This window comes from Hesperophylax consimilis, chromosome 18 (assembly GCF_061612785.1).
Source record: "Hesperophylax consimilis isolate HC1 chromosome 18, BYU_Hcon_1.0, whole genome shotgun sequence".
Classification (NCBI taxonomy): Eukaryota; Metazoa; Arthropoda; class Insecta; order Trichoptera; family Limnephilidae; genus Hesperophylax; species Hesperophylax consimilis.
In genome coordinates this window covers 8,776,635-8,802,247 of record NC_142853.1, presented here as the reverse complement: position 1 = coordinate 8,802,247, position 25,613 = coordinate 8,776,635, and the positions used below count along the sequence as shown (strand labels likewise).

Below are 25,613 nucleotides of genomic sequence, written 5' to 3'. Positions count from 1 at the left end.
ATCACAGGTGACATCTATATAATATAGGTGTATAAAAACATACGCGTATTTGAACACAACTTTATTTAAAAATTTCATAGCAATCGGTGAAGAACTTTTGGAGATTGAAGACTTGAACAAACGAACATTAACATTTTTATATATAGATAAAATGACCCTCAACTTATTCTTTACACTATCGTCAAAATTGCCTAAAATAATATACCTAAAACTATCATTAATTTTCTAAAATGTTAATTATTACTGCGAATCAACAACAATGAAATTTTTACATATACACGAATTTAAAAGCCTATACCAGAATGAAATGCGATTTGTTCACCAGTTTCAGTTGTGCCAACCAAACATGGCGTTTTAATGCTACGGTAATTATTCATTTTTAAATGATGATTTATAAATTCTACTAATGAAAATAAGACTTTTTATGTATACATGAAATTACAGACAAGTACACCCACACGATTGGCTCGGTACGTTTTATCTAGCATTCTTGAAACAGTACAGCGCCACCTTCTTCTTTACCTAATGTTTCAGACATCGTCACAGTGTCCATCATCATACATCTGCCCTGAGTATGAGCACTGTAAGGATGTCAACAACACTGTCTAAAGAACGAGGTAACGCAACACCTCCAATACCACAAAATTAATCAATAAAATAACTACTTTAATCCACGGTTTTATCAATTGCAAAATTTGTGTCTATAATACATCCCTATTAACCCCCAAACTCCTCCTCAAAATGTTCATAGTTTAAGGAATAATTGTACCGGTCTGAATAATAAGCGGAACCGGTGACTGTAAAAAATTAGAATAAGTGGAAAAAAGTTCTAAATAGTTTCAATATAAGGCGAAGCTTAATGCCAAATCACTATTTTGATTAATCTTTATAACGAATTGGTGTACATTGTGAATACCAAAAAATATGCTTAAGATAAATTGAAGGTTTTCCTAACGTTTGGCTTGAGTAGAATAGAAATAAATAACTCAATAAAAAATATAAATGTCAACTACTAAAAAAAAATTGAAACTATGAACGCATAAAAAACTACTTTAAAAAAATACAGTATTATAGCTAAGATTATCTGTGACAGTTTCATTTGATTAACTTTTTTGCTTTCTTATAAAATTATTTAAAAAATAAATAAAAACCAGTTTTTTGCTTGAAATCGAACGTTTCTAGACTCGTTTGTCAAGTGATTTTAATGCCCATTACCTACATAGCTTCCTCTTAACGGAATTTCATCACTAATTGTCGGTATCAAATTATTTTTTTTTTATAATTTGTATCATTTCGCAACCATACGTCTAAAACATTCTTTGCAAATGATAAAAAAAATCCTTTAACTTTATGAAAATTGTCAAAACGATTCTTGGTTAAAGATTGTTCGGTAAAAAACTTTGAAATTCTAATTTATTTGATTACCTAGATGGTTCGACTAAAATCTTTAATAAAAAAAAAAAATTAACTTAATATTTTCTGTTTCAAATTTTCGTTTGAGAATCGCTAATTTTGTCTTCAATAGTTAAATATTACACAATATTTTTGTCAATTCTCAGAAAACTAACAAAAAAATCGTTAATAACGATAGAAGTGGAAATAGGTTTTTCTTTTGCAAAATTTAACATACATATTACTACAAACAATTGCTACGGATATATACCTAACATATTTCTCATAATAATATCAATACATTAGTTATATCGAAACGTTAATGAATTAAACCAAATGCCAAAATATTTTAGAGTGAAATTGTTTTTAATATAGATCTTCATAATTACGAAACAAGAAATGTAAATAGAATTAGATTGACATATATGAAGAAATCAAAATCACAGAACTGCTTAATGTACAAAGGACTAAAGATGTATGATGAAATGCTTGAAAGTCTGAAGGATGAAGGAAGAATGAATGTATTTAAAAAGAAATGTTATGTTTATTGTAAAAATATTTCGTTTTTCATAAAAGTCACAAAATGAAATGTTATATTGTTTATATCAAATGTTGTATAAACTAACTCAATAAATAATTTAAAAAAATATATGAAATTCTCTCGATAGAAAAAAAAATCGCAAAGTAAACGTCGAAAATTATTTAAAACACGTTTTTTTCTGTTATTTAATATGTTATAGTATAAAAATTTCACAATGCATCTCTAAATGCAATTTAAGTATTTGTCAAGAGGTTTTTGCTCTATTTCAAACTAGTCGTGTTTTATTAAATATTTTCACCATTTTTGTTTAATTGATTAACGTAATTAACGTTAATCTAACGTTTGAATTTACATATATCCCTTTCAAACCATCTTCGAACGCTACGTAGTATTAGTAAGCTACGGAGCCTTAAAGCGTAAAATAAACAAAAATACGCATCAGGGAACAAAACAATCATTGACTTTAGTCAACATAAAAATGAATAATTTTTTCGTGTGAAGCAGACACTTTGTGATGTTACAATTATAAATTATAATTGTAAATATAACATTTGCAATATAATATCAAACTATCAGTTAAGTATTTATTTTTTAAACTTCCGATTTAGTTGTCCGGGTTAAGTCTTCCCCAAAGGAAAAACTTAACCCTTCCACTCACTTTTCCACAAATGATCATCTAGTCAATCAACATTATGTAAGTGCATTATACAAGCAAAATAAATACAAAACAATACAAGAACAACACGTCAAATCACCAGAGATCAAATGGGAAAATAATTCACCGTCTCCAGATATTTTCATATCAGAGGGTTCGGCTCGGTAGAACTTCTAACAGGGCCTATAAATCCTACTGATCCCTCAACATAAATATTTTAAAAATCTTTTGTTATTCTACATGTATTCAAAATGACCGACTTTTGCATCTTTATATATAATTTTTTTGATAGATCTAATACGCCTAAAATTTTAATTAGAGAGCTAGGTATAATGCCAGTAGCCGAAATAACGAATGGTAATATTTTTATAGTCTGAGAATGCCAAATTCTTTTTATTTCATTTCCTAAATCTGTGTATTTTCTTATTTTTTCACAACAGATTTTTGAATCTTATGTAATAATAATAGTATTATACTTTTAATATAATTTCACTCAATTATTTAATTATGTGCCTACCTACGTGATGAGACGTTATATATAATGATTAAGCCGGGCAGTTGTATTTTGCTACACTGACCATATACGGGGTGGCGAAACCTTTTTGAAAACAGTATAAAACGGAAATGGAGTAAAACGAAGTTACTTTTTTACTATAAAATAATAAGGTCCAGTTGTTTCGCAGAAAATCAAATGTAAAATTGTCATCAAATGGCCAATTTTATTTACAGTTAGAAGGTTCCCGTTAAATGCCGATCCTAAGTACGTTTCAGCCTTTGAACAAATTGTGATCAGCAGAAGAGGAACAACTATCATGTTGTTAAGCTGATGCAAATTTATAGAAAACTGAAAAACACCCAGAAACGGCGTTTAACGGAAACCTTTCAAATGTAACAAAAAATGGCGCAGAATAGCCATTTGAAGACAACCTTATATTTAAATTTCTGCGAAACAACTGGGCCGAATTGTTCAGGCATTCAATGATTTTGTTGCAGTCGCTACCACCGCGGTGTCAGTCGCTACTACTGCGGTGTCAGTCGCTACTACAGCGGTACCAGTCATTACTACTGCGGAGCCAGTCGTCACTACTGAGGTGCCAGTCGTTACTACTGCGGTGCCAGTTGTTACTACTGAGGTGCCAATCACTACTACTACGGCGTCCGTGGGTTGTGGTGGTGACCTCAATGCCGAGATGAGAGAATGCGGAAATCCCTGTCCGAGAACTTGTGAGAACAAAGACGAAGGACCAATAGCGTGTCCCTACATATGCATTCCCAATGGATGCGACTGCAAAACTGGATACGTGAAGGAAAATATCAATGGATCTTGTATCCTATCACAAACTTGCCGTGAGTATGATTAACTACAAAATAATACTATTTTAGTCGTAAAACCGTTAATAATTTTGCGAAAGAATTGTTTGCATAGTTCCATCAGACTTCACGCCTTTTGTTGTTCCATTGCTTTGCATCAATTTGATCCGACAAAAGCGCCCGAAGCAAAGTAATCGTTCAAACGAGACCACAAATATATTCTAATAGTATCTATATTCTAATAGAATATCCTAGTAAGGCAGGTTATGAGAAACCTCAACTTTATCTATTTGTTAACATTATTCTTAGTTATAGTTGCAAATTTCTTAAATAAAGATATTATTATTATTATATCTGTGTATACCACGCACCACGTGGACGAAGCAGTAACTATAAAGACATCACCTCATAGGAAAAAAATCTAATATGTTATATATACAATATATATGATCTACAAATATTTTTTGTACATTAACCGCACACATGAGGCCATGAGGAAAATAATTTCCCTCGGGCCTATGTCTTCTTTGAGGTGACCAGGTATATCATCAAAATGACAATTCAACACACCTACAGAAAGTGGTGTAAAGTCATGAAAAGTGATGAAGCAAAAACTGGGTTAAATAGGTTACATATGTGACTATTAAACCCAGTTTTTTTTCATCACTTTTAATGACTCTATATTACTTTTTAAGGGTGTGTTGATTTTTCATTTTGATAAAATATCAAGGATCCCTTCTTTGATAATGCTGTGTCAGGGATCTCTTTAAGGAAAGGAATGAGAGAAGGCTCTGGGAAGGAAAAAGTTATCAGGGGTAGTTAGGAATCTAGGGATTAGTGTGTCCAGGAGTGACGGACGAATTATCTTTCCCTCCCGCTGCGGCGCAAGGCAATGGGTCAGGACAGACCAGTTGGAGAAGTCAAAGGATTTTCCCAAACCAGCCTCTCCCGATCCGGTACGTCACGCAGCTGGTGGGAAGGCGCATCCTGAACACACCTCACCCGATGAAACCGGACACTCCTGCTAAATCATCAAACCTCTTGGACTGAACTATGACAGAGATGTTGATTATCCAATAGTTGATACCGGTACCCAAACCCGCCTCCCAAATTGAAGATGTTGGGTTTTGTCATACACAAATCAAAGGAGTTGACCAGCCTTGCAGTTATAACGCTGCTTTACTCTAGCTTAGTGCGTAGCATTCTCAAGAGTGGATCTCAGGTATATAGGGACTAGAGGACACCGCCTATGTGCTAACGATCGAAAAAATACAAAATAAATTACGATACCTCTGAGATACCCCGATGAGAGACTTCGGTTTTTACCATTGGCTGTTTCCAACAGCATTTATCTCGGGAATGCTGGGCATCTGCAGCCTTAGTTCTAGGAGGGATGTTGAATTACTGTTGATGGCTTATAAGCATCTGAACGGTTTATTATCAATGCCAAACATATTGGCTAAAATAGGATGCTATCTCCTGTATAATTTCACGCGAGGCAGAACTAACTTACCAAAAGTAATTCTTCTGGAGAAGACTCATTAGTATAACGGCTTTGCAGAAAATGTGGATATTTTCTTAGTATATAATATGTCCAAGCACAACAAATTCAAACACGGAGTATTATTTAATTTTTTACTATGTGTACCTGTGTGTAACCTTTTTTCCCACGTGTGTATTTGTATGTATATGTTATATACTTTTAAAAGTGGCCATATCTTTTTGTGTAAACCTATATGAATTTTTAATAAACGCCGACGGTTTCGGAACAACAGTTCCTTCCTCAGGACAAAATCTTAATATATAAAAGTATGCGCACGAAAAATTCTAAAAGTAATCGAGCAATATCGCTGAAAATTAAAAGTTTGTTCTTTGAGTGCCAGGAGTGGTTAAAATGTTAGAAGAAATCGGGGACGCCCGATGAATATAATGCAATATAAAGCATTTTTAACAGTGATATAAGCAATATCGAAGCATTGCATCCACTAGTATAGTATATAGCGAAACCAGTCGGTTTATTAAGAAAATAAATATATGGCGGTTCAAAAAAAAGTCATATTGTTTAATTGATTTGTACTTTATATGTTTATTATGTCACCTTTTTGTAATTTTCTTTATCGTATTTGCAATGTAGTGGTTTTTATACTGTTTTTTTCAAAATAATATACATTTGTGCAGCTCCTGTTCGTGGTTGTGATGGTGACCCCAATGCAGTTAGAAGCGATTGCGGAAATCCTTGTCCCAGAACCTGTGAGAATAAAGATGCAGCACCAACAGAGTGTCCCTTTACTTGCATTCCGAATGGTTGCAACTGTAATCCTGGTTATGTCAAGAAAAATATCAACGGAACGTGCATTCGGTCAGAAGCCTGTCGTGAGTGTAGCAACATATTCTTATGTTATGTTTTGAGATTACGGCGTTATTACTTGATTTTTTTTTAAATCGGTTCGGTTAGAACTCATTTAACAGACCCCTAATGTTTGTGCAAAGTTTTATAGCACGGTACAAATTTTAATCACTCAAGATTCTAGTACATATGTCTCGATGCATATGGCTATCCAATCAAAACCGACGTTCCAGAAATTCCCCTAATTTTCAAAGAAAGAAATTTCATTATATTTATTACTTTGTTTGTTTTTTGTTATCATTCAAACATACTTATGTAGTTTGTCAGCATGTACACGGAGGAAACTTACTAATAAAACATATTGCTAATTTATTAAGAATCCAGTTAAAAACGGAACTGGAGTCCTTTAACGAATGAATAGACAGATTTCCCAACAAAGTACAGGGTGTCCATAAAATAATGTCACAGTTTCAATGGTATATAATAACAGTTTAATTTTGACTATTTACGACAAATACATCAAATTGAAGTTAAACTAACCTAGTTTTTCTTACAAATGGCTATTGCTTCCATTATTTCGGACTTGTTAACCAGAGTGTGGAAAGAATGATGTGTGCCGTATAACTAAAGGTGCACATTTGTGAGAAAAACAATGTAAGTTTAACTTCAGTTTGGAGTATGAGTTTTTGAAATAGTCCAAATTAAACTGTTATAATATACCATTGAAACCGGGACATTATTTTATTGACACCCTGTATTAGTAAAACGCGAATGTGTTATGAGGATGACGGAACACGTATTAAAAAAAACTAATATTTCTTCGTTTTATTTATCAGGAAAAGCACACCCGTATGAACAAGTGTCCCGATGTATTTTGAATGGACTCAGATTTTATCAGGAAATTGGATTGCCATCATGTTTTTAAAAAAGATTTATATAAATCAGTAGTATTTTATTTTCTCCGTGTATCTATTGACAACATTTTATATAAATCAGTAGTATTTCATTTTTTCCGTGAACCTATTAACAACATTGTATATAAATCAGTAGTATTTCATTTTCTCCGTGTACCTATTGACAACATTTTATATAAATCAGTAGTATTTCATTTTCTCCGTGAACCTATTGACAACATTTTATATAAATCAGTAGTATTTCATTTTCTCCGTGTACCTATTGAAAATATTTTATATAAATCAGTAGTATTTAATTTTCTCCGTGTACCTATTGACAACATTTTATGTGATAACATGGTACATTTTCAAACGGCATTATCTATGTATAATAATGATGGTGATGGATTAAAAATTCGATCAATGGGTTAAATTAACAGAATAGTTTTAATAGAAATAGCAGAATAAGCATTTCATAAAAAATAAGTACAACTGAATAGGTTCATAGATAAGGTGATTACATGAGGTATTGCAAATAGCAGTATAGGCATTTCATAACAAACAAGTACAACTAAATAGTTCCATAGATAAGGTGTAGGTTAGTACATGAGGTATTGCAAAATGAATTATTAGATCAATGGGTTTAATTAACAGAATAGTTTTAGTAGAAATAGCAGAATAAGCATTTCATAACAAATAAGTACAACTGAATAGATTCATAGATATGGTGAGCACATGAGGTATTGCGAATAGCAGTAAAAGCATTTTATAACAAACAAGTACAACTGAATAGTTTCATGGATGAAGTGTAGGTTAGTACATGAGGTATTGCAAATAGCATTATAAGCATTTCATAACATACAAGTACAAATGAATAGTTTCATAGATAAGGTAAGTACATGAGGTATTGCAAAATTATAAGTATTATAAACATATTGATGATATATTTAAGCAAACTTCAATTATAAAAATGTGTAAAGAAAAAAATAACACAGAATATCAAGAATTTTACAAACTGATGAGAAATGGAAATCAATTTATTACGCCAATCTTTAAAACAACTCAAATGCAAAACCATTATATTTACCAAGCCATAAAAAACTACAATAATCTCCCTTCCGAATTGCGCTGTATTACGAACCAACAAGAACAAATCAATAAAATCAAACTTTTTTCAAAAAAAACTTATATTAAAAAAATATATGGATATATTATATTTATATTTTACACATAACATTGAATCACTGAAGTAAGAATCGTGGCTCCCTTATCAGGCACAAGAGCTCCTCTTTTCTGATAAGGTATACATGACAATTATGTACCTAAATATTATATTTTGTAAAAAATGTATGTATTAATGTAACTATGATCTATATTAAAATAATAAAAAAAAATTAAAAAAAATGTGAATTCCAATTGGCATTAAAAATATCAATATATAACATCTGCATCTCATAGCTATTTTTTAGATTATATTTGACTTTAGCAGTATAAATGATATTATTTTTATTTGTCATTGGTATTTTATTAAATATTTTGGGTACAGTATTCCTGAGAATGAAAAATAGATATTGCTACGTTCCCTCTCATCTTTGTAAAAGTAACGCGCTTAACTTCCTAGATTATGCATTCTGTGATCTAGAAGTGAAAAATCAATTATTTTGTTGTCTCAATATCCCCTTTTCTATCATGTCTCTAAAATTGCCTCATTCAACAATCCATCTCTTTTAAGTCTGTATTTCTATATTAGGTCCAAATTTGCCAATTTAAACAATGTCATTATTAAAATTATTACAAATTCACCTCCCCTTTCTCCACATTTTGAAACGATGAACAAAAACTCCATTGGAAGGTGAAGTTTAAAGATATTAGAAGAAATTTAGAAAACAAATATAATTCTTTGCAGCCCGTGTCCAAATTTGTGATGACCCCAATGCTGTGATAAGCGATTGTGGAAATCCTTGTCCCAGAACCTGCGAGAATAAAGACGAAGGGCCAATAGCGTGCCCTTTTAATTGTATTCCGAATGGTTGCAATTGTAAGCCTGGATATGTTAAAAAGAACATCAACGGAACATGTATTCCGTCGGAGACCTGCCGTGAGTATTAGTAGCAACAAATTTGTGTCGTGGCCCGTGAATACAGTCAAAAATGTATTATCGTTGAAGTTTGATATAAAGTCATTAATAATAATTGGTATTGTGGGCAGTGGCGGTTTTCTGTAAGGAGCGTAATTTTCTCAGTAATCGCTGGCTAAAATCCTGGGGATAAGCATTGTTACAACCTGTATGTTTATGCTTACATCATCCTTCTTTGTCTTTTCTTTCTTCTACGTCCTTGAAGGAGTAACCTGTTACTTATGCCAGGGCGGGAAAGTGGTTGACCACCTCCAATGTTTATACTTGCACACTGTTACGAATCCATGTATATGCTCAAAAAGGTGTAAAATAATAATAAACACATCTAGTTATAATAATTATCCAACTATTATCGTCTGGTTGCAGATCGCAATAATGTTTTTATTTCATTTTAATTTCATTATAAACAATATCCGCGTCAGTTCGGCGTCAGTAATTCAGTTCTAAACGTAAAACAAACCATTTCGGTGGAGAATCGATTTAATTATATAATATTTATTTTGCAGCCCCGGTCGAAAGTTGCGATGGTGACCCCAATGCCGAAAGAAGAGATTGTGGAAATCCCTGTCCTAGAACCTGCGAAAACAAAGACGCAGGACCAATAGCATGTCCCTTCACCTGTATTCAGAATGGCTGTGATTGCAAATCTGGATATGTGAAGGAAAATATCAACGGAACGTGTATTCTATCGGAAGACTGTCGTGAGTGTGTGACTGTCATTCGAAATCTTCTCATCCTTGGTAAACGTATTTTGTGGGAAACCGTGGGAACTGTAGTATTCCATTTTGTTCTCTTCCTCAGTAAACGTATTCCGTGGGAAACGGCCGTGAGTGTTGTATTCCATTTTATTCTCTTCCTCAGTAAATGTATTCTGTGGGAAGAGTATGGAATTCTATTATCTTCTCATCCTTGGTAAACGTATTCTGTGGAAGACCGTGAATAAAGAATTCTATTATGTACTCCTCCTTGAAAAAAAACGTATTCTGTGGGAGACCGTGAATAGAGAATTCTATTATGTTCCCATCCTTGATAAAAATCGTATTCTGTGGGAGACCGTGAATAAAGAATTCTATTATGTACTCCTCCTTGGAAAAAAACGTATTCTGTGGGAGACCGTGAATAGAGAATTCTATTATGTTCTCATCCTTGATAAACGTATACTGCGGGAGGCCGTGGGAAGACGGCCGTGAGTTTAGTATTCCATTTTTTCTCAGTAATTGGGATATTTTGTGAGGCCGAAGGTAGTGGGGAAGGGAAGTGAATGGGGAAGAGGAAGGTGGGGGAGTACTTGGCTATGCAAATCTGGTCACCAAACACAGCTAAAACCATTTCAAGCAACGTTTCAATTATGAATGGTTGTCTTACACCAGAGAGATACTGAGAATATCTTCTACTCTAGAACGTGCCGCAAGTATACTTTATATTATTTGTAATGAATAAATTTGTGAAATAACACAAAGCCATCAAATAAAATTGACTTGCTCACGTCGGGATTTGAACCCATGACCTTCGGATTGCTAGTCGAGAGCCGCCGTCATATTTAAATAATTTGAGAGATGGGTACGATTGCACACTGACCCCCAGACTCCTACCCACCCCTAAAACCCCTTTCCTTCCCAGGACATTGTTCCTTTAATTTCCTCAAAAATACCTTCTAAACATCATCCCTAAAGATGTCGTAGGCCCTGAGGGAAATTATTTTGCCTCAGGCCTTCTGTATGCAGTTAATCTAAAAAATAATAATAAGAGTCTAATTAATACAACTCATTAGCGGTAATTACACGCACACCTCGGAGCGATCCAGGTACCATAATTCTAGCAGATAAAAACCCGCTTCTGCGAGTTGAAAACATCAACGGTTCTTTTTGAAAATAACAGAGGGCGCCACTTCCGTTTACGACAATCTTAAATTGTACATTTATTAAGATAATAATAAAACCAGATTACAATGTTGTGTGTTTGTGTAGCCAAGAACCTTTGCGGGCCTAACGAAGTGTATAGGGAGTGCATGAACCCTTGCCCGCAGACCTGCAACATGATCACATCTAACGCCCCGCAGCCGCTGTGCCTACCGCAGATCCCTTGCCCCGGGGGTTGCAACTGCGTGGCTGGGTACGTCAGAAATGAAAACCACGACTGTGTGAAGCCAGCAGAATGTCGTAAGTATTGAATATATTTGAGCCATCGATACTACCTTCTCGACACCGAGGGGCGTATGACGCATGAGCTAGATAAGTGCTAACAAGTATCATCAAACAGTAATTGAACAAGCTAGGCACAGACTACGATTACTTTATGTTTTGTTTACCGGTTACTCTTTTTTCATCGCTTTAAATGATTTGTTATTGTGTTGAGTTACCATTTTACATTTTATTTTTTACTTTTTGACTGCCTAATTTTTATTTGCTTCTTTGGAATTGCTTACGTGCGTTGTGCGGACACTTTCTGGATGAACTCAGGAATACTTTTATAATCATAGACATGTCTATTCTGACTTCAATGGTTATAATGCTGTTTGCGGTTGCTTAGTTCCATTACCATAACTCGTGTTTCGGCTCATGAATTTTTCACACGTGTAAAGGCAGCATTAGGGTTCCATGATAACTCAACACAGTCACAATTCAACACACCTTTAAAACTGACGTAAATTCATTAAAAGCGATGAAAAATATAACGTATAAACCTAACATATTTACCTAGTTTTTGTTTCATCACTTTTCATGACTTTATTAAAATTTTAATACAAAATGATTTTATGTTTGTTGAATTTTTTTACTTCTTTTTTAAGCTTGTCCCGACCCAAATGCGGAAATGGTGGATTTCCCAAACCCCTGCCCCCGCACGTGCGATAACTTGGCCACGTATTCCAAAACACCATGCCAAAAGCCGAGCATTTTAATGGGATGTGCTTGTAAAAAGGGATATGTTTTGAATAAGCGACATAAATGTATCAAACCTGAGAAATGTCGTAAGTACCATTAAAATAATCAGTACGTGCATTGTATATATAGATAATAAGCATCAGTAATACAACAAATTTTAATTACCATTGACTTATGTAAATGGGTTAGTAGTAGTGTTTTGCATACACCTCGCAAGGAAAACTTGTGCTGAGGTGTTCGCATGTTTGCAGCCTTACTAAAAAAAAATCTCTTCACAACCGTTAAAATGTGTTTTTGATATATATTGTATAAAGACTGTAAAAGTATAAATTGGAGTTAGTACTAATAAAAAATATCTTTACCTGGGCTCTGAAAGAACCGGCAAGTCACATTTCAGCAGAATGACAAGTTAAATTCCGTCTTGAAAATGAGAGTTTATTTTAGACAAATTATTTTTAATTGACTTAACCGCGTGAATTTAATAAGAATTCTATGAAAGTGACATTTTTAATAACTTAAATGTTCTATGTTGTAGCTAATTATAAATCCGAGAAATCAACGTTCATATTGCGCTAACAATTAATAAAAAATCTTTTTTTTATTGTTGCTATTCTCTAGGAATAATACAATTTTTATATTTATTTATGATGATAAGAGAGTTTGGAGTTTTCTTGCAGATTCCTCAAATAAAATATCGCATTCTCTACAATTTTTCGACATTTGGAGTAAAAATACGTATATTTCTTTAAACTTATTCATGTACAAAATTAAAATATTCCAATTTATAAATAAGTGTATTTCAAATACAAAAATTTGAAAGGGATTATTTTTTTAAATGGTATTTGTTTTCACGACATCTTCAAAAATATATAGCACAAAAATAGTATAATTTTTTTTAATATACAAGGCTTTTATAAAGATGTATACCTGTATCGTTACGTTCTACAGTATTATACAATCTACACGTTAAAAACATTGGATTGAAATGAGTAATATAACACAAGATGAAATGTTTTATGACTCTAAAAACGTCTATTAGAAACTTTAAGTAAATATGACTTAAACAAGGAGTGGTTTCAAGCTTGTTGTGAAAAAAATGTATAAGCATGCTAAGATAAGTAGATTGTCTTCTTTATTCTAATTTAAGAAAATTAAAGCACTGTAGTCGTTCCTCATACGATTGGAGTAATGCGTAGTAAAAATATTGATATAAAAAATGAGCGCTTGCTCAGATATTGACGGTGACTTTCCCAAATAAGTTTATTAGTATTCCTTCGAGAAGTCGGACATTGCACCTATGGGCGCGGAGAACCTGGCATCTCTTGTAAACAGTTGTCCTAATCTTGATTTTTTTAAATCTTTTTAGCAAATGCGTGCGCGCCCCCGCCAAAGAAGTTGCACCCAAAAAAAATGAAATCTATTCATTAACCCAATATCTACGTGTATAAATTTATATTGTATTGCACTAAGATATAAGAAAAGTGTAATAAACACTGTCATAACCAATGGAGTGATTTTTGATATATTTTGCCATTTTACAAAAACGTTTCGAGAGATCGCTTGTCATAATAATCCCAAAAATTTGCGATAAACGGCGAAAACTTGGATTCATTGGCAGTAAGCAGTTTTATATTAATATATTGAGGAATTAAATAAATATGGTAATTGTATATATATGACACCAATCACTTCTGTGGATAAACATTGGATATAAAATATTTATTATAACTTACGAGTTGATAGTAAAATTTATTTTATATTATTATTACGACAATCCTTTGCAAACTAACAATAATCGTGATATATATACATGTATATTATATTTAGGTATTTTTATAAACATGCAAAAGGTTTATTTGGAAATATATATGAATTCAAAATTAAAATATATTTATACATTCGTATTGTGTTTTAATTTAGTTATTTACCACTTTTTTGGTTGTCAGATTTGATCTCTAGAATCTCAACTGACAGATTTTGGACTGTCGGCGGAAAGATTTGATATCTCTAGGTCTAGAAATATAGCGTGTCGACTGTCTGATTTAATAACTCAAAAGTATCGGCCGACAAATTTTATTCAGTGAGCTGACAGATTAAATAACTCCAGAGTGTCAACTAAAATATTTTGGTCTGTCAGCTGACAGATCTGTTAACTCTAGAGTGTCGACAGACAGATGTTGGATCAGCTGAAAGATTTGATAACTCTTGCTCTAGAACTGTTGAGTGTTGACTGTCCAATTTGATAACTCCAGAGTATCGACAGACAGATTTTGGACTCTCAGCTGAAAGTTTTGGTTTGAAAACGAAAGACCCATACTACAAAATTGACTCCAAATGTGGTTTAGATGAGAAATGTGCGAAAATTTTAAGCTATAACGATAATTACCTAAAACACTGTCAACATAATATAAATGAATAATGTTATTGAAAACTAATCTACAATTTTAAAATACGCGAGAAACGTAGGTAGCTACCAGTCATACTTTAAAACACAAAAGCTCTGTCGAATCTCCAGGATATGATAAAATTCACATTCCTTGATAGCTAATATTCGACAAAGTTGCGTGAGTAAAGAAGTGTGGATATCAAAATAATCAATATGGGGACAATAATCAACTATTGTAAATATTTAGCATTACATAAAATATCTGATTTTAAATATAATTTAAAAAAAACAGTTGCTTCTGGAACTATATATTAATTTGGAAAGGTTGATCAAGAAAGGTGGTTAATTTTTAGATAAACCAATAAATTTAGTTATTTGATATCAATATACATATACAAAGAGTGTTAATAGTCGAAGCGGAAGGAAACCCCAAATAAGATTAGTAAAAAAACGCATTCAGCCAGATTTGAAGGGTTGGAAAGGGACCACCTAAGGAATCAATAATAATATAGAAAAAAGTAAAAAACCTACAAAGTAGAAATTCAAACTAAATAATAGAGAATATTTGAATTAAAATTTGACACTACTTATATTGGAAGGGTTTTCTCAAAAGGATTCAAATAACATGTACGATGTTATGATAGTAAAAGTACTTTTACAGAATTCGCAGAACATCTCTTAGTGAATAATCACGTTCCGTTTGACAACAACTAGCCTAAACCCTTACATATAGAAAGAAATGGTCATAGATTAAATGATTTTTGAACAATTGGAAATCAATAAACAAACGAATTATTCTAAGATAACATTAATAGATAAAGTAAGGAACATTATTTATTCTCCACTTCTCAGTATGTTCATAAGATCTAAACAATGAACACATTTAAATATTTAACCTGGGAAAAAAGTTTTTAAAGTGCCCCACAGAATAGAGAATCTTTTGTCTTAGCAGGAAATCGGTTTAACCGGTAATTCATCATTTTAGACACCACAGATATTGAGTGGGTGTAAATAGAATCATATAAATAAGTCGTCTTAACATGGTTGAAAATGAAATTGAACGCCGAAACAGCTGTCACAACAATAAAAAACTAAAATACTTGCAGAACTTAATAATAACATTATTAAATTTTATTTTATTTAAATTTAGAAAAAATATTATCGGTGATATTTAAATTATAAGTATGTTAACTAAACATCAAAACAAACATTTAAATAGAATACAAATTATTAACAGACACAGCAAATAGTTTTAGAAAGATCTATTCATATTTTCTTTAACATCATCTTCAGAATTCTCAGCCTGCTTCAGTTTTAGCAGAGTGGAGGTATCAGAAGATTGGCATCTTTCAGGAAGGCAAACTCCTCCCCGTAGCATCCGGTCCAGTGGTCTCCTGCCATGGATCCTTCCGGCGTACCTGTATCTTTTGGAGACTGGACTATCCGAAATACCGAAATTAGGCAGTTGACGCTTTCTCTTGGCCGAAAGTGTCATTGTTTCGGTATCTGAATCAAATTGAACGGGATATTCTAGAAATAAAAACATTTTACAATATACATACAGGTACTATACAAGAAGATTTTCTTAAGTTTCGTTATTATCGTATTTAAACAACATTATCGACCATGTCAAAAGCTTACATTTGTAAGTTTCTTAAATTCTTATTTAATGTTTATGTCACATATTTCATATTTAACCGGGTAACTCAGGACATTGCTAATTCAACACATTTTAGAAAAGTGATATAAAGTCTTGAAAAGTGATTAAAAAAACTAGGTTAGCTATGTTAGGTATATAGGTCAGTATTTTTATCACTTTTAATGGTTTTATATCAATTTTCAAAATTATGTTGAATTGTCACTGTCCTGAATTTATATTAATTATTTTTTAAATCTTGTAAATTAATTATTGAAAGAATTTTATACTTCAAAACGCCAAAATACTTGACCTGTATTGGTAATGGAGACTTTGAGACCTTCGGTAATGCGAGTATATAACAATATTTATGATCGTGTACCTAGTTAAAGTTTATTTCACTTATGGGAACATAAATCGATTAAAATAAAACTGTTAATTATAGGAACGTGATATTTTCATTTCAATTTACAAAGGCTTTATCTGTAAATTACTATTGCAGCTAAAAGATTTTTTGACGAAAAACAAAATTACGCTATTTCTCTGAAGAAAATTTTCATTATAAAGTGATTTAAAAAAATATATAGCTTGATTTATCGTACCTCCTGTCTCAGTGATTCCCTCGGGAGAACAATTCCGTTTATCTCTGTCTCCCCAAACGACCCATTTGAGCCCACTAACAAGTCTTGACCAAATAGTGGTAGACTCGTTCTCTACCTGGCCTTTCTGCTGACCATCGTTGTCCTCTATTAACCTAGTGTCCACCTTTCTTGACTCCTTAATGGATACTGTCCTCTTTGTTATCTTAATGCTCAGTTGTATTTCAGTGGACCCTTCAGGCACACTAAAAGCTGAACATAAAGTTTCTTGGATAGATTCAGCTATTAGCTGAGAGAGGTCTTTTCCTCTGCTCAAAGGACTTGGATTAATAGGCAAATCAGGACTCTCCACTAAACATGTTTTGTAGTGGTCTGCGTTTGATATCTCTTGTTCAGTCGGCGATGAGACCGAAAACGAATGAGATCGTATATTTTCTCTCATAAGGCCCTCTTTTATAGATGATAATGGTGATGTCTTGATATCCTCATAAGTTGGGCTATCGTTCGGTTTAAAATTGATGGTTCTTGCCGTGATAACATTATTCGGTTCGGTGGTGGTTGGCGGAGTTTCATCGGGATTGTTGAAGCGGTTTTGTTTTGGGGTTGTGCAACATTTAACCGCTCTGGACTCAAAGTTATTGATCATGGCCTGGAACCTTGGAGTCCTTGTATGAGTTGCCTTAACCTTTCCTGGTGTAGACGTTCGTTTTGGTCTTAAGAATTCTAAAAATGTTTTAAAAAACGTGTTAAAAGTTTTAGTACGATATCACTATCACTCAAGTTCTAAGCGATAATAACCGTTTTCAGAGATTAAAATAATTTTATGTCAGCTTCAATAAAGATTGACATCTTTTACATTAAATTGGTTCCCTAATTTCACATTCTTCACATCGTTGGCGTTGGCTTATTGTTTGCATTTATTTATTTAGAAAAGATACATTACATTATATGGAAGGAAGCTTTTCACTGTCCATGTCCAACGAGGAAGGTTTCCCGTTTTAGGACAGTCAAATTGACAGGTTTCAAATTATCATACATGTACACAATTACAATTACATAACAGTAACATTACAAAATACATAATAGTAACACAATAACATAATAGTTACACTATCTTGTTGAATATATGATAAGCAATTTGAGTAGGTAATACACTAATGGCGAATATAATAAAAATAAAAAATTGGATAAAATTTAAAATTTGAGAGAAAATAAGCATGTAAAAGCGAAGATACAACTAGGCTTTAGTGATAAATAATTATCAGATTACATTATTTAGTAATATTTTGGAATCAGTCCTGCCTAGATTTAATAACAATTTTGTTATTTTTGGACCGAAGCATTATAATCATAATTTTTAATTTGGAGTATTTTCAGCAACAACAAACAATTTTGAACTGCGAACATTCTGTTACAATTACATTATTTTTTAAGCGGGACAACAACAATGCGAAGAGAACATCTTTGAGCTGTGTTAAGGTATACGAATACGTTATTAGTAATATGCATCCACTCGAGCGATTTTTCAAGTTTGCAAAAACGTTTTGAGCGATCGCTTGCTATAATTTGTCAAATTTAATACAAATTCGGGATAAACAGTGGAATTTAGGTGGATTCTCTTGTTGTGGATCACAGTAAGCAGTTACATATTTCATATTTTGAGAAACGGTATTATTTAAATAATTGGAATTAAATTATTTTTGAAAATTGCTCGCTTTTGGTCTGCTAATCTTTATTCGTTTACTTGTGCAATCGGATAATTTTGGGAGAAAAGTAAATGTAATTTTTTCCTGTATAACAACATATCTGTTTCTAGTTTGGTTACATAAAAATATGAACGAACAATGAACATATCGACATATTGAGAGATCAGTAGGATTTATAGTTCCAATCAGAAGTTTTACCGAGCCGAACCCTCTGATTTGAAAATATCTGGAGTCGGTGAATTATTTTCGCATTTGATCTCTGGTGATTTTATGTGTTGTTTTTGTATTATTTTGTATTTATTATGCTTATATAATTCACTTGTATAATATGGATTGACTAGATGATCATTTGTGGAAAAGTGTGTGGAAGGGTTTAGCTTTTCCTGTGGGGAAGATTTAAAGCGGACATAAAGTCGGAAAATGGTAAATGTATATATATATATATATATATATATATATATATATATATATATATATGTGAAGCCAATCGCTCGAGTGATATTTTCTTTTCGTGACACTGAATATCAAAAAAGAAAACTAAATAAAAGCATCCATTATTAGTTCTAATATGGTTTGCCCACGATTTAACTTTTCCGCTATTTCTAAAACTGTACTGACTTTTGAAATCTTTAATTCTAACCTACATAGCCTCCATGCTTAAAAAAATTATGATCCCGTATATATTTTAAAAAAAAATTCTAGAGCCACACGAAAAAATCAAATAATGAAAAAAATAAATTCACCAAAAGTTTTCTTCTTAGGTGGGTTAAGGACGTCTTCAGCAAAAGTCACGCATTTCTTTTTGGAACTGTTATTATTGAGAGGCGTCATGTCATTATTGGAACTGGTACTGGTATTTTCGCCCTGGCCACAGGAGCCATCCTGGCCAGTGAAACCGGTTCCGCCGTTCTTTGCCGTGATGCTCTTTGGAGGACCTATCTCGTGGGTCGGTGGACTTTCGATGGAGGAGAGCATTTGGGAAGAAATCTAAAATATTCAAATGAAATAAACATGAATTACAACAGATCAAATTTTAAATCTTCACCATAGACTAATAATGATACATCAATGATCTTCACATAATATTGTGTAATTTAGTAACTCTTTGTTTGTGCTGGATATTTTAATGTCAAAAAAACTGTCAAAGAATTACGTTTTGGCAAAGACGTTACAATCACCGCCATCGTTACTAATACAAGCCAAGCCGTAGGAATAGACAATTAAAGAGACCTGTTTACGGACATTTGCAGTGGGTTTAGCAGGGTTTGGTACAAATCCCTGCTACTAATCTTTACTACAATACATAACAACCAAGTGCAAAAGTCCGTAAACAGATCTATTTAACTGCCAGTTCATTTTCTACAGCACCACGCACCACGACTTGTATTATTAAAAGATGGCGGTGTTGCAATACAGCCAGACTTGTTAAAGATAAAATGTGGCAAGTAAAAAACACTCTCATGTTTCAAATAAATTCTTAATTCAAACGTTGCTCGTGTGTGACAAAGATAGACATATGATGTGTATGTGATGATAAATATATGAGGTATAAAAAATAATTAAATGGTCTCTATTGTTTTAATGAAATTGGTTTGTAATCTATATAGTATATCGGATAAACATATAGGATTTGGTGACCGGATAACTCATCAAAATGACAATTTAAGACACCTATTAAAAGAGCTACAAAGTTTTCAAAAGCTATGAAACAAAAACTAGGTTACATATGCAACTATTTAACCTAGTTTTTGTTTCATAGCTTTTGAAAACTTTGTAGCTCTTTTAATAGGTGTCTTAAATTGTCATTTTGATGAGTTATCATGGAACCATAGGATTCATATTTATATGGGATTTGACAAGTATAGACAAGTATGACGTTAATAAGTACGTCCCAATAGTCGAGTGTTTTAAGATACCTGTCCTGCTAAGACAAAAGATCCTGGGTACGATTCTTAGTTGTGACCGTTATCTTTTTTATTTTTTCTGTGTCTTGTTCTGTTTCGTGTTTCGTTTAGATTTATCAGTATTATCTTCTTCTTCAATATTTTTATTTTATTTATCAAAACATAAAACCTTTTGCCCCTCCGTCGGCGGACTTGCAGCAGCATCCGAATCCGGGCTGTGAATTCCAGAAAGAGTTGAAGAAGTGAAAGACTTCTGGAACATTCCCCACTTCGCCGTGTTCGGGTGGGTGGGTGTGCTTGTCGTCACTACAATTAAATTTATTTTAAATTAGAGTCATATTGCCCAAGCGCTGTGCACAAAACTTATAGATAATTTTATACCGGTATCATGCTAAAATTATCGAAGGCCTTCCGACAGTCTGATCAGACAAACAGAACCGACTATCGGATAGAAAAATCGGATATGTATTCCCGGCCTTACAGATACTTATATATTTGTAAGAAAGTTGCAGTAGTTACTCACCAAGTCCAAATGTTTTAACGAGTATTTTAAATTTCAATTATAACGTACGTATTTCGATTTAACATTATTATACAAACATCAATAAAGCAGTTCAGTTTAATATTGTTTATTCCATTTTTACTGTTGATCTCCACATGCAAGCGAGACTTTGCTGGGCAAGTAGCGCGGACCGAATAGATGACCATCATTGGAATTCCAATATCACAGGCGTCCTCGGTTAAGGAAAATAGACATCGATCGCATGATATGAGTTGGGCTAAGGATCTAAAGAAAATTGCCGTCTTTTGGAGGTCTGTTTAAAGGTTTTAAAATCAGAAATTCAATTATTTTTTTAATCTCTAAATAGTATAAAGCAAAGTTGCTATTTGTGCGCTCAGTTCTTCTAAACTACGCAACGTATTGTGACAATTTTTTCATTATCATGTAGAGAATATCTTTCGAAAGGTTTATATCTTCAAGGTGGGGCAAAATAATGTCATAATGTGAATTGGCTGCCATTTTGTTGTAGAAATGTAAAAAATAGGGCTTTTTTTTCATAGAAAGTTTATTTGAAGTTGTAAAATTGTAAGAGAAAAAATAATTCTTTCCGGATTACCTCAAATATTCATACTGGAATTCATTAATAAAATCCTAAAAAAGGCCCAAATTAATAATAGGTACATATTTCGCGTCCCCTATCGTAATAATCGGCTTAACTTTTATTGTATGAACGAGATAAAAGTGAAGGTACAGCTATATTATAAACAATCGAATGTGTTTTAGAAATATCAAGTTCTCTCCACTTTTCTCTGATGGGAGAAAAAGATTAAGTAAAAATATGGTTAGCGTTTTTGACAACTTATTTCACGTTTGAAAACAGTATTTTTTTGCGGAAAATTAAGAAATAAGATGTTTAAATACACAGAAAAAATTGCAAACTGAACAAAATGATGAAAGTACGTTAACGCCAAAGATATTAGAAGAACGAGATATGTTGGCCGCCGGATCGTAGGCAGAGTACTACCTAATTAGGGTACTTTGAATACTATCGGGACGTGTACGCACAGAAATCTGTTCTATGTATTAGTGCGGATACCTTTAGTATTGGTGAACAAAACCGGCGACACTGGCCAAAACAATTCCACACAGTATGAACTGCTCAAAGCACATCTCGTTTTTCTAATATCTTTGGTTAACGCCATTTGCAAAAAAAATATAGCACATTTACATTATGACATTACTTTTGCCCCGCCTTGATATTTACCTACATTTTTATCAATATTTTCGGTAAATCTGTCAAGCAAGAAGCCGCCATGTATTATGCATGCATATTATATTTATAGAAAATAAAGAAAAGTTGATTTTTAGTAATCAACACGTATAAAAATATGTAAGAGTTACATTGTATATCTTATCATTGTACATCACAGAAGAAAATATCTTAAAAATGCCTAAGAATCTAAAAACTTTACCCCAAAACATGTATAATTCCCCAAGCTACGCCGGGTACACCCCAACTAGTAAATGATATTTAACTACGTATTCACTATCGAACATTCAAAATCTGAATGTATTAAAATGTTATAAAATTCCATTACGAATAAATTTAATAATATGAACATTATAATACCTTCTGATTGTTCGTTCTTCTTAATTTTCTTGTGTTCTTGCGCTGGTGGGGCCATGATAACTTTAGGCTCTCGTTTTACAACCATCCCGGGGCACTCTCCCTTTTCATGCAGGTCCTCCTCCTTGCAGAATTCCTTCCCACACTTGCTACATGAGAGGGGGAGGTGGGAGCAGCAGATGTGTGCCATCAGTTCCTTGGAAGGGGGCTCTGAGCTGATGATATGCGGATTGAGACGACAGAGGCGGCAGTCGAAGCTAATTCCATGCTGCTTGGTTTCGTGGGCTCTCCGACAGTCGGAGCAGCAAAATATTTTTCCGCATTCCAAACATCTTAACTGGAATAAAAATAAATAAATAATCGTCTTTCGAATTATTCTTTTCGGGAACTAACACACTGAGATACCGAGACAACCTTGAGGAACAAAAGTTGAGAGGTTTTTGAGTTAAATACACCTGATGTCACAAAAATTGAGAGGTTTATGACTTAAATACACCCAACGTCACAAAAATTGAGAGGTTTATGACTTAAAAACGCACAACGTCACAAAAATTGAGAGGTCTATGACTTAAATACACCCGACGTCACAAAAATTGAGAGGTTTATGACTTAAAAACACCCGACGTCACAAAAATTGAGAGTTTTATGACTTAAATACACCCGACGTCACAAAAATTCAGAGGTTTATGACTTAAATACACACGACGTCACAAAAATTGAGAGGTCTTTGACTTAAATACACCCGGTGTCACAAAAATTGAGAGATTTATGACTTAAATACACCCGGCGTCACAAAAATCGCACCAATTGTAAAATCTTATGAGACAATAAAGCGATGGTCTCTTTCGGATAAGCAGTGTCGTCGCTCTGATCCACACCTTCGAAGGAAGCCACCAGTCAGATAAAACGGCTTAGGTGTATTTGAAGAGCAACATCACACTGTCGCATCCCTGATTGCAGTAGTGCCACCACTTAGTAGTGTCAGCAGGGGTGTCCATTTTAAGGGGTTGTTTTCTAACGCTAATTTTCACTTGTGTCCTCTTCAATCTTCGGATAGTGAATGACTTAAACTGCTCCTTTTATAGCCCAGAAATGTGACACAAGTTGTGGCACCTGGAAAAAGTATTTGCGTGACATTTTTTTATCGTCCCGTTCACGGAAAACTTGTATCGTTTATGAAATGAAACTATTGTATGATAAGAGGTCGTTTATGTCCTCTCAATAAATAACAATATTGTTTCGGTTAGATGTATTGGTTCGGGGAAACTAACGCTTAAAACTTATTTTAGAAGATGTGCAATTTTTTTGACGCCTAGTGTAGTTTCACACTCCTCCATCAGTTAATTATTACTTTTGGTAGTAAACCTACCCGGCCAATATTTCAGAACACTCACACCTCAGAATAACATGGTTACTACGACAAACAAACTTCAGTACATTAAATAATTTTGTATTCGATGGAATGGTTTTAAACACATTAATATTTTTAATTAAATTGTGATTTTAAAGCTAGTTATTTTATTTAATTAAGTGAAGCCACAGTGATTTTGTTATTATTGAAGAAAATAAGTTGTAAATATACAGAAAATAGTGACACGGCTTATAAGCACATTTGATAGAAAAACTACTGTGTATCAGTTAGATAATAATGAGAAGTAAGTATTTCAGTTTCCTAAAATAGAAAATAATGTATTTTAGTAGCTTTTTCGTAAAAAACGGATTATTTGACGTCTTTTCAATACGGTTTGACATAATAATTATAATTTTAATTATTGAAGACAATATTAGCGATTCCTAAACGAAAATTTGAAACAGAAAAGTCAGAAAAAGATACGGTCACATCTAGAACTTGAACCCAGAATCCTTGTCTGATTTTCGTTTAGGAATCGCTAATATTGTCTTCAATAATTATGTATTACAATTTGAAAATTTACTTATTAAGTTTTACAAAATTAAATATTAATTTTAAATTGTTTTTATAGAATACTTTTTTATTTATGTTTTAATTTGTGACCGGGTCTCATCAAAATGACAATTCAACACACCTAAAAAAAGTGATATTAAGTGATGAAAAGTGATTAAACAAAAACTAGGGTAAATAGGTTACATTAGTAACTATTAAACCTAGTTTTTGTTTCATCACTTTTAATGACTCTATATTGCTTTTTAATGGTGTGCTGATTTTTCATTTTGACAAAGAGAAATACCTATATCTTTAGGATAATAAAGAAAGTTTTCACAAAGTAACAAGTTAAAGTTTTATTAGAATACATTTTAGTTCTACGAATAAATCATTTTAATGAAATACATGATTTCGTTTGCTTTATCTTTCCTTTAAATTACCTATTTACACCTAAACAAATAATTATAAAAAAAAAAAAAGTAATACTAATTTTTTTGATTGGCAATCAAAAAGTTTGAACTAAAGGCCTACTCGGATACATTGAAATAAGATAATAATGGCTCCGTTACATTTTATTGTGTTACATCTTGTTATTTCACTTTGAAATAAATGTAGGTAATAAAATACTTTAAAACTGTAAAAAAGAAAAATGAGTATTGCTAATTTATTAAAAACCTCTTAAAATTCTTTGTAATCCCGTTAAAAACTGGATTGCAGGCTTGGACGTGACAATTCCTTTTTTTGAATGACATGAATAAAAATTTTTTTCTGACACTTACTTGTTTTAAGCAGAAAATTAGCGTAAATATCCAGAATCACTGAACACAAGAAATATGTAGAAACTAATTTTAAAACCACTTTGCATTAGTTTAATAATCTCATAAGAAATGGGAATTAACGATTTTTTGTAGTCCTTACAATGATTTGTTGCCAGGTTTGAAGTTACCTTTGAAAACTTCACAATCTTTCTAATTTTTATAAACACTTAACACAAAATAGAGAATATAAAACGTTTTGAAAACATTCTACAGCTCTGTATTGTTTGAATTTTCAAAATAATAATAATGGTCATGACTTACATCAAGCGGAAGTTTCATTGTAGGTTGTGTACTCGTAAAATTTGCGTATTGTTGCAACAAACAACAAAATGTTGTATAAACTCGATAAAACTGTGACTGTTTACCGTAGATAT

The 25,613-nt window shown here is 32.7% G+C and overlaps 2 protein-coding genes across 2 annotated transcripts in view; one reads left to right on the top strand and one right to left on the bottom strand.

Annotated features, from left to right (window-relative positions):
- LOC149415312 (zonadhesin-like) overlaps nt 1-13,601 on the top strand; it is a 39,781-nt gene extending 26,180 nt beyond the window's left edge. The window contains exons 7-13 of the mRNA XM_089642845.1: nt 3,645-3,935; nt 6,078-6,272; nt 9,046-9,247; nt 9,796-9,977; nt 11,244-11,435; nt 12,065-12,244; nt 13,525-13,601. Of these exons, the coding sequence (XP_089498971.1) occupies nt 3,645-3,935; nt 6,078-6,272; nt 9,046-9,247; nt 9,796-9,977; nt 11,244-11,435; nt 12,065-12,244; nt 13,525-13,586 (1,304 nt within the window). The 3' untranslated portion in view covers nt 13,587-13,601. The remainder of the gene's footprint in view (nt 1-3,644; nt 3,936-6,077; nt 6,273-9,045; nt 9,248-9,795; nt 9,978-11,243; nt 11,436-12,064; nt 12,245-13,524) is intronic.
- A 2,195-nt stretch (nt 13,602-15,796) lies between these two features.
- On the bottom strand, nt 15,797-23,516 carry fs(1)Ya (female sterile (1) Young arrest). Its single transcript, XM_089642844.1, has 6 exons — nt 23,457-23,516; nt 22,522-22,855; nt 20,559-20,695; nt 19,337-19,472; nt 16,783-17,031; nt 15,797-16,074 (listed from the first exon to the last, which is right to left on the bottom strand). Exons 1-6 carry the CDS (start codon nt 23,514-23,516, stop codon nt 15,797-15,799), a joined length of 1,194 nt encoding a protein of 397 aa, XP_089498970.1.
- Nucleotides 23,517-25,613: the final 2,097 nt, after the last annotated feature.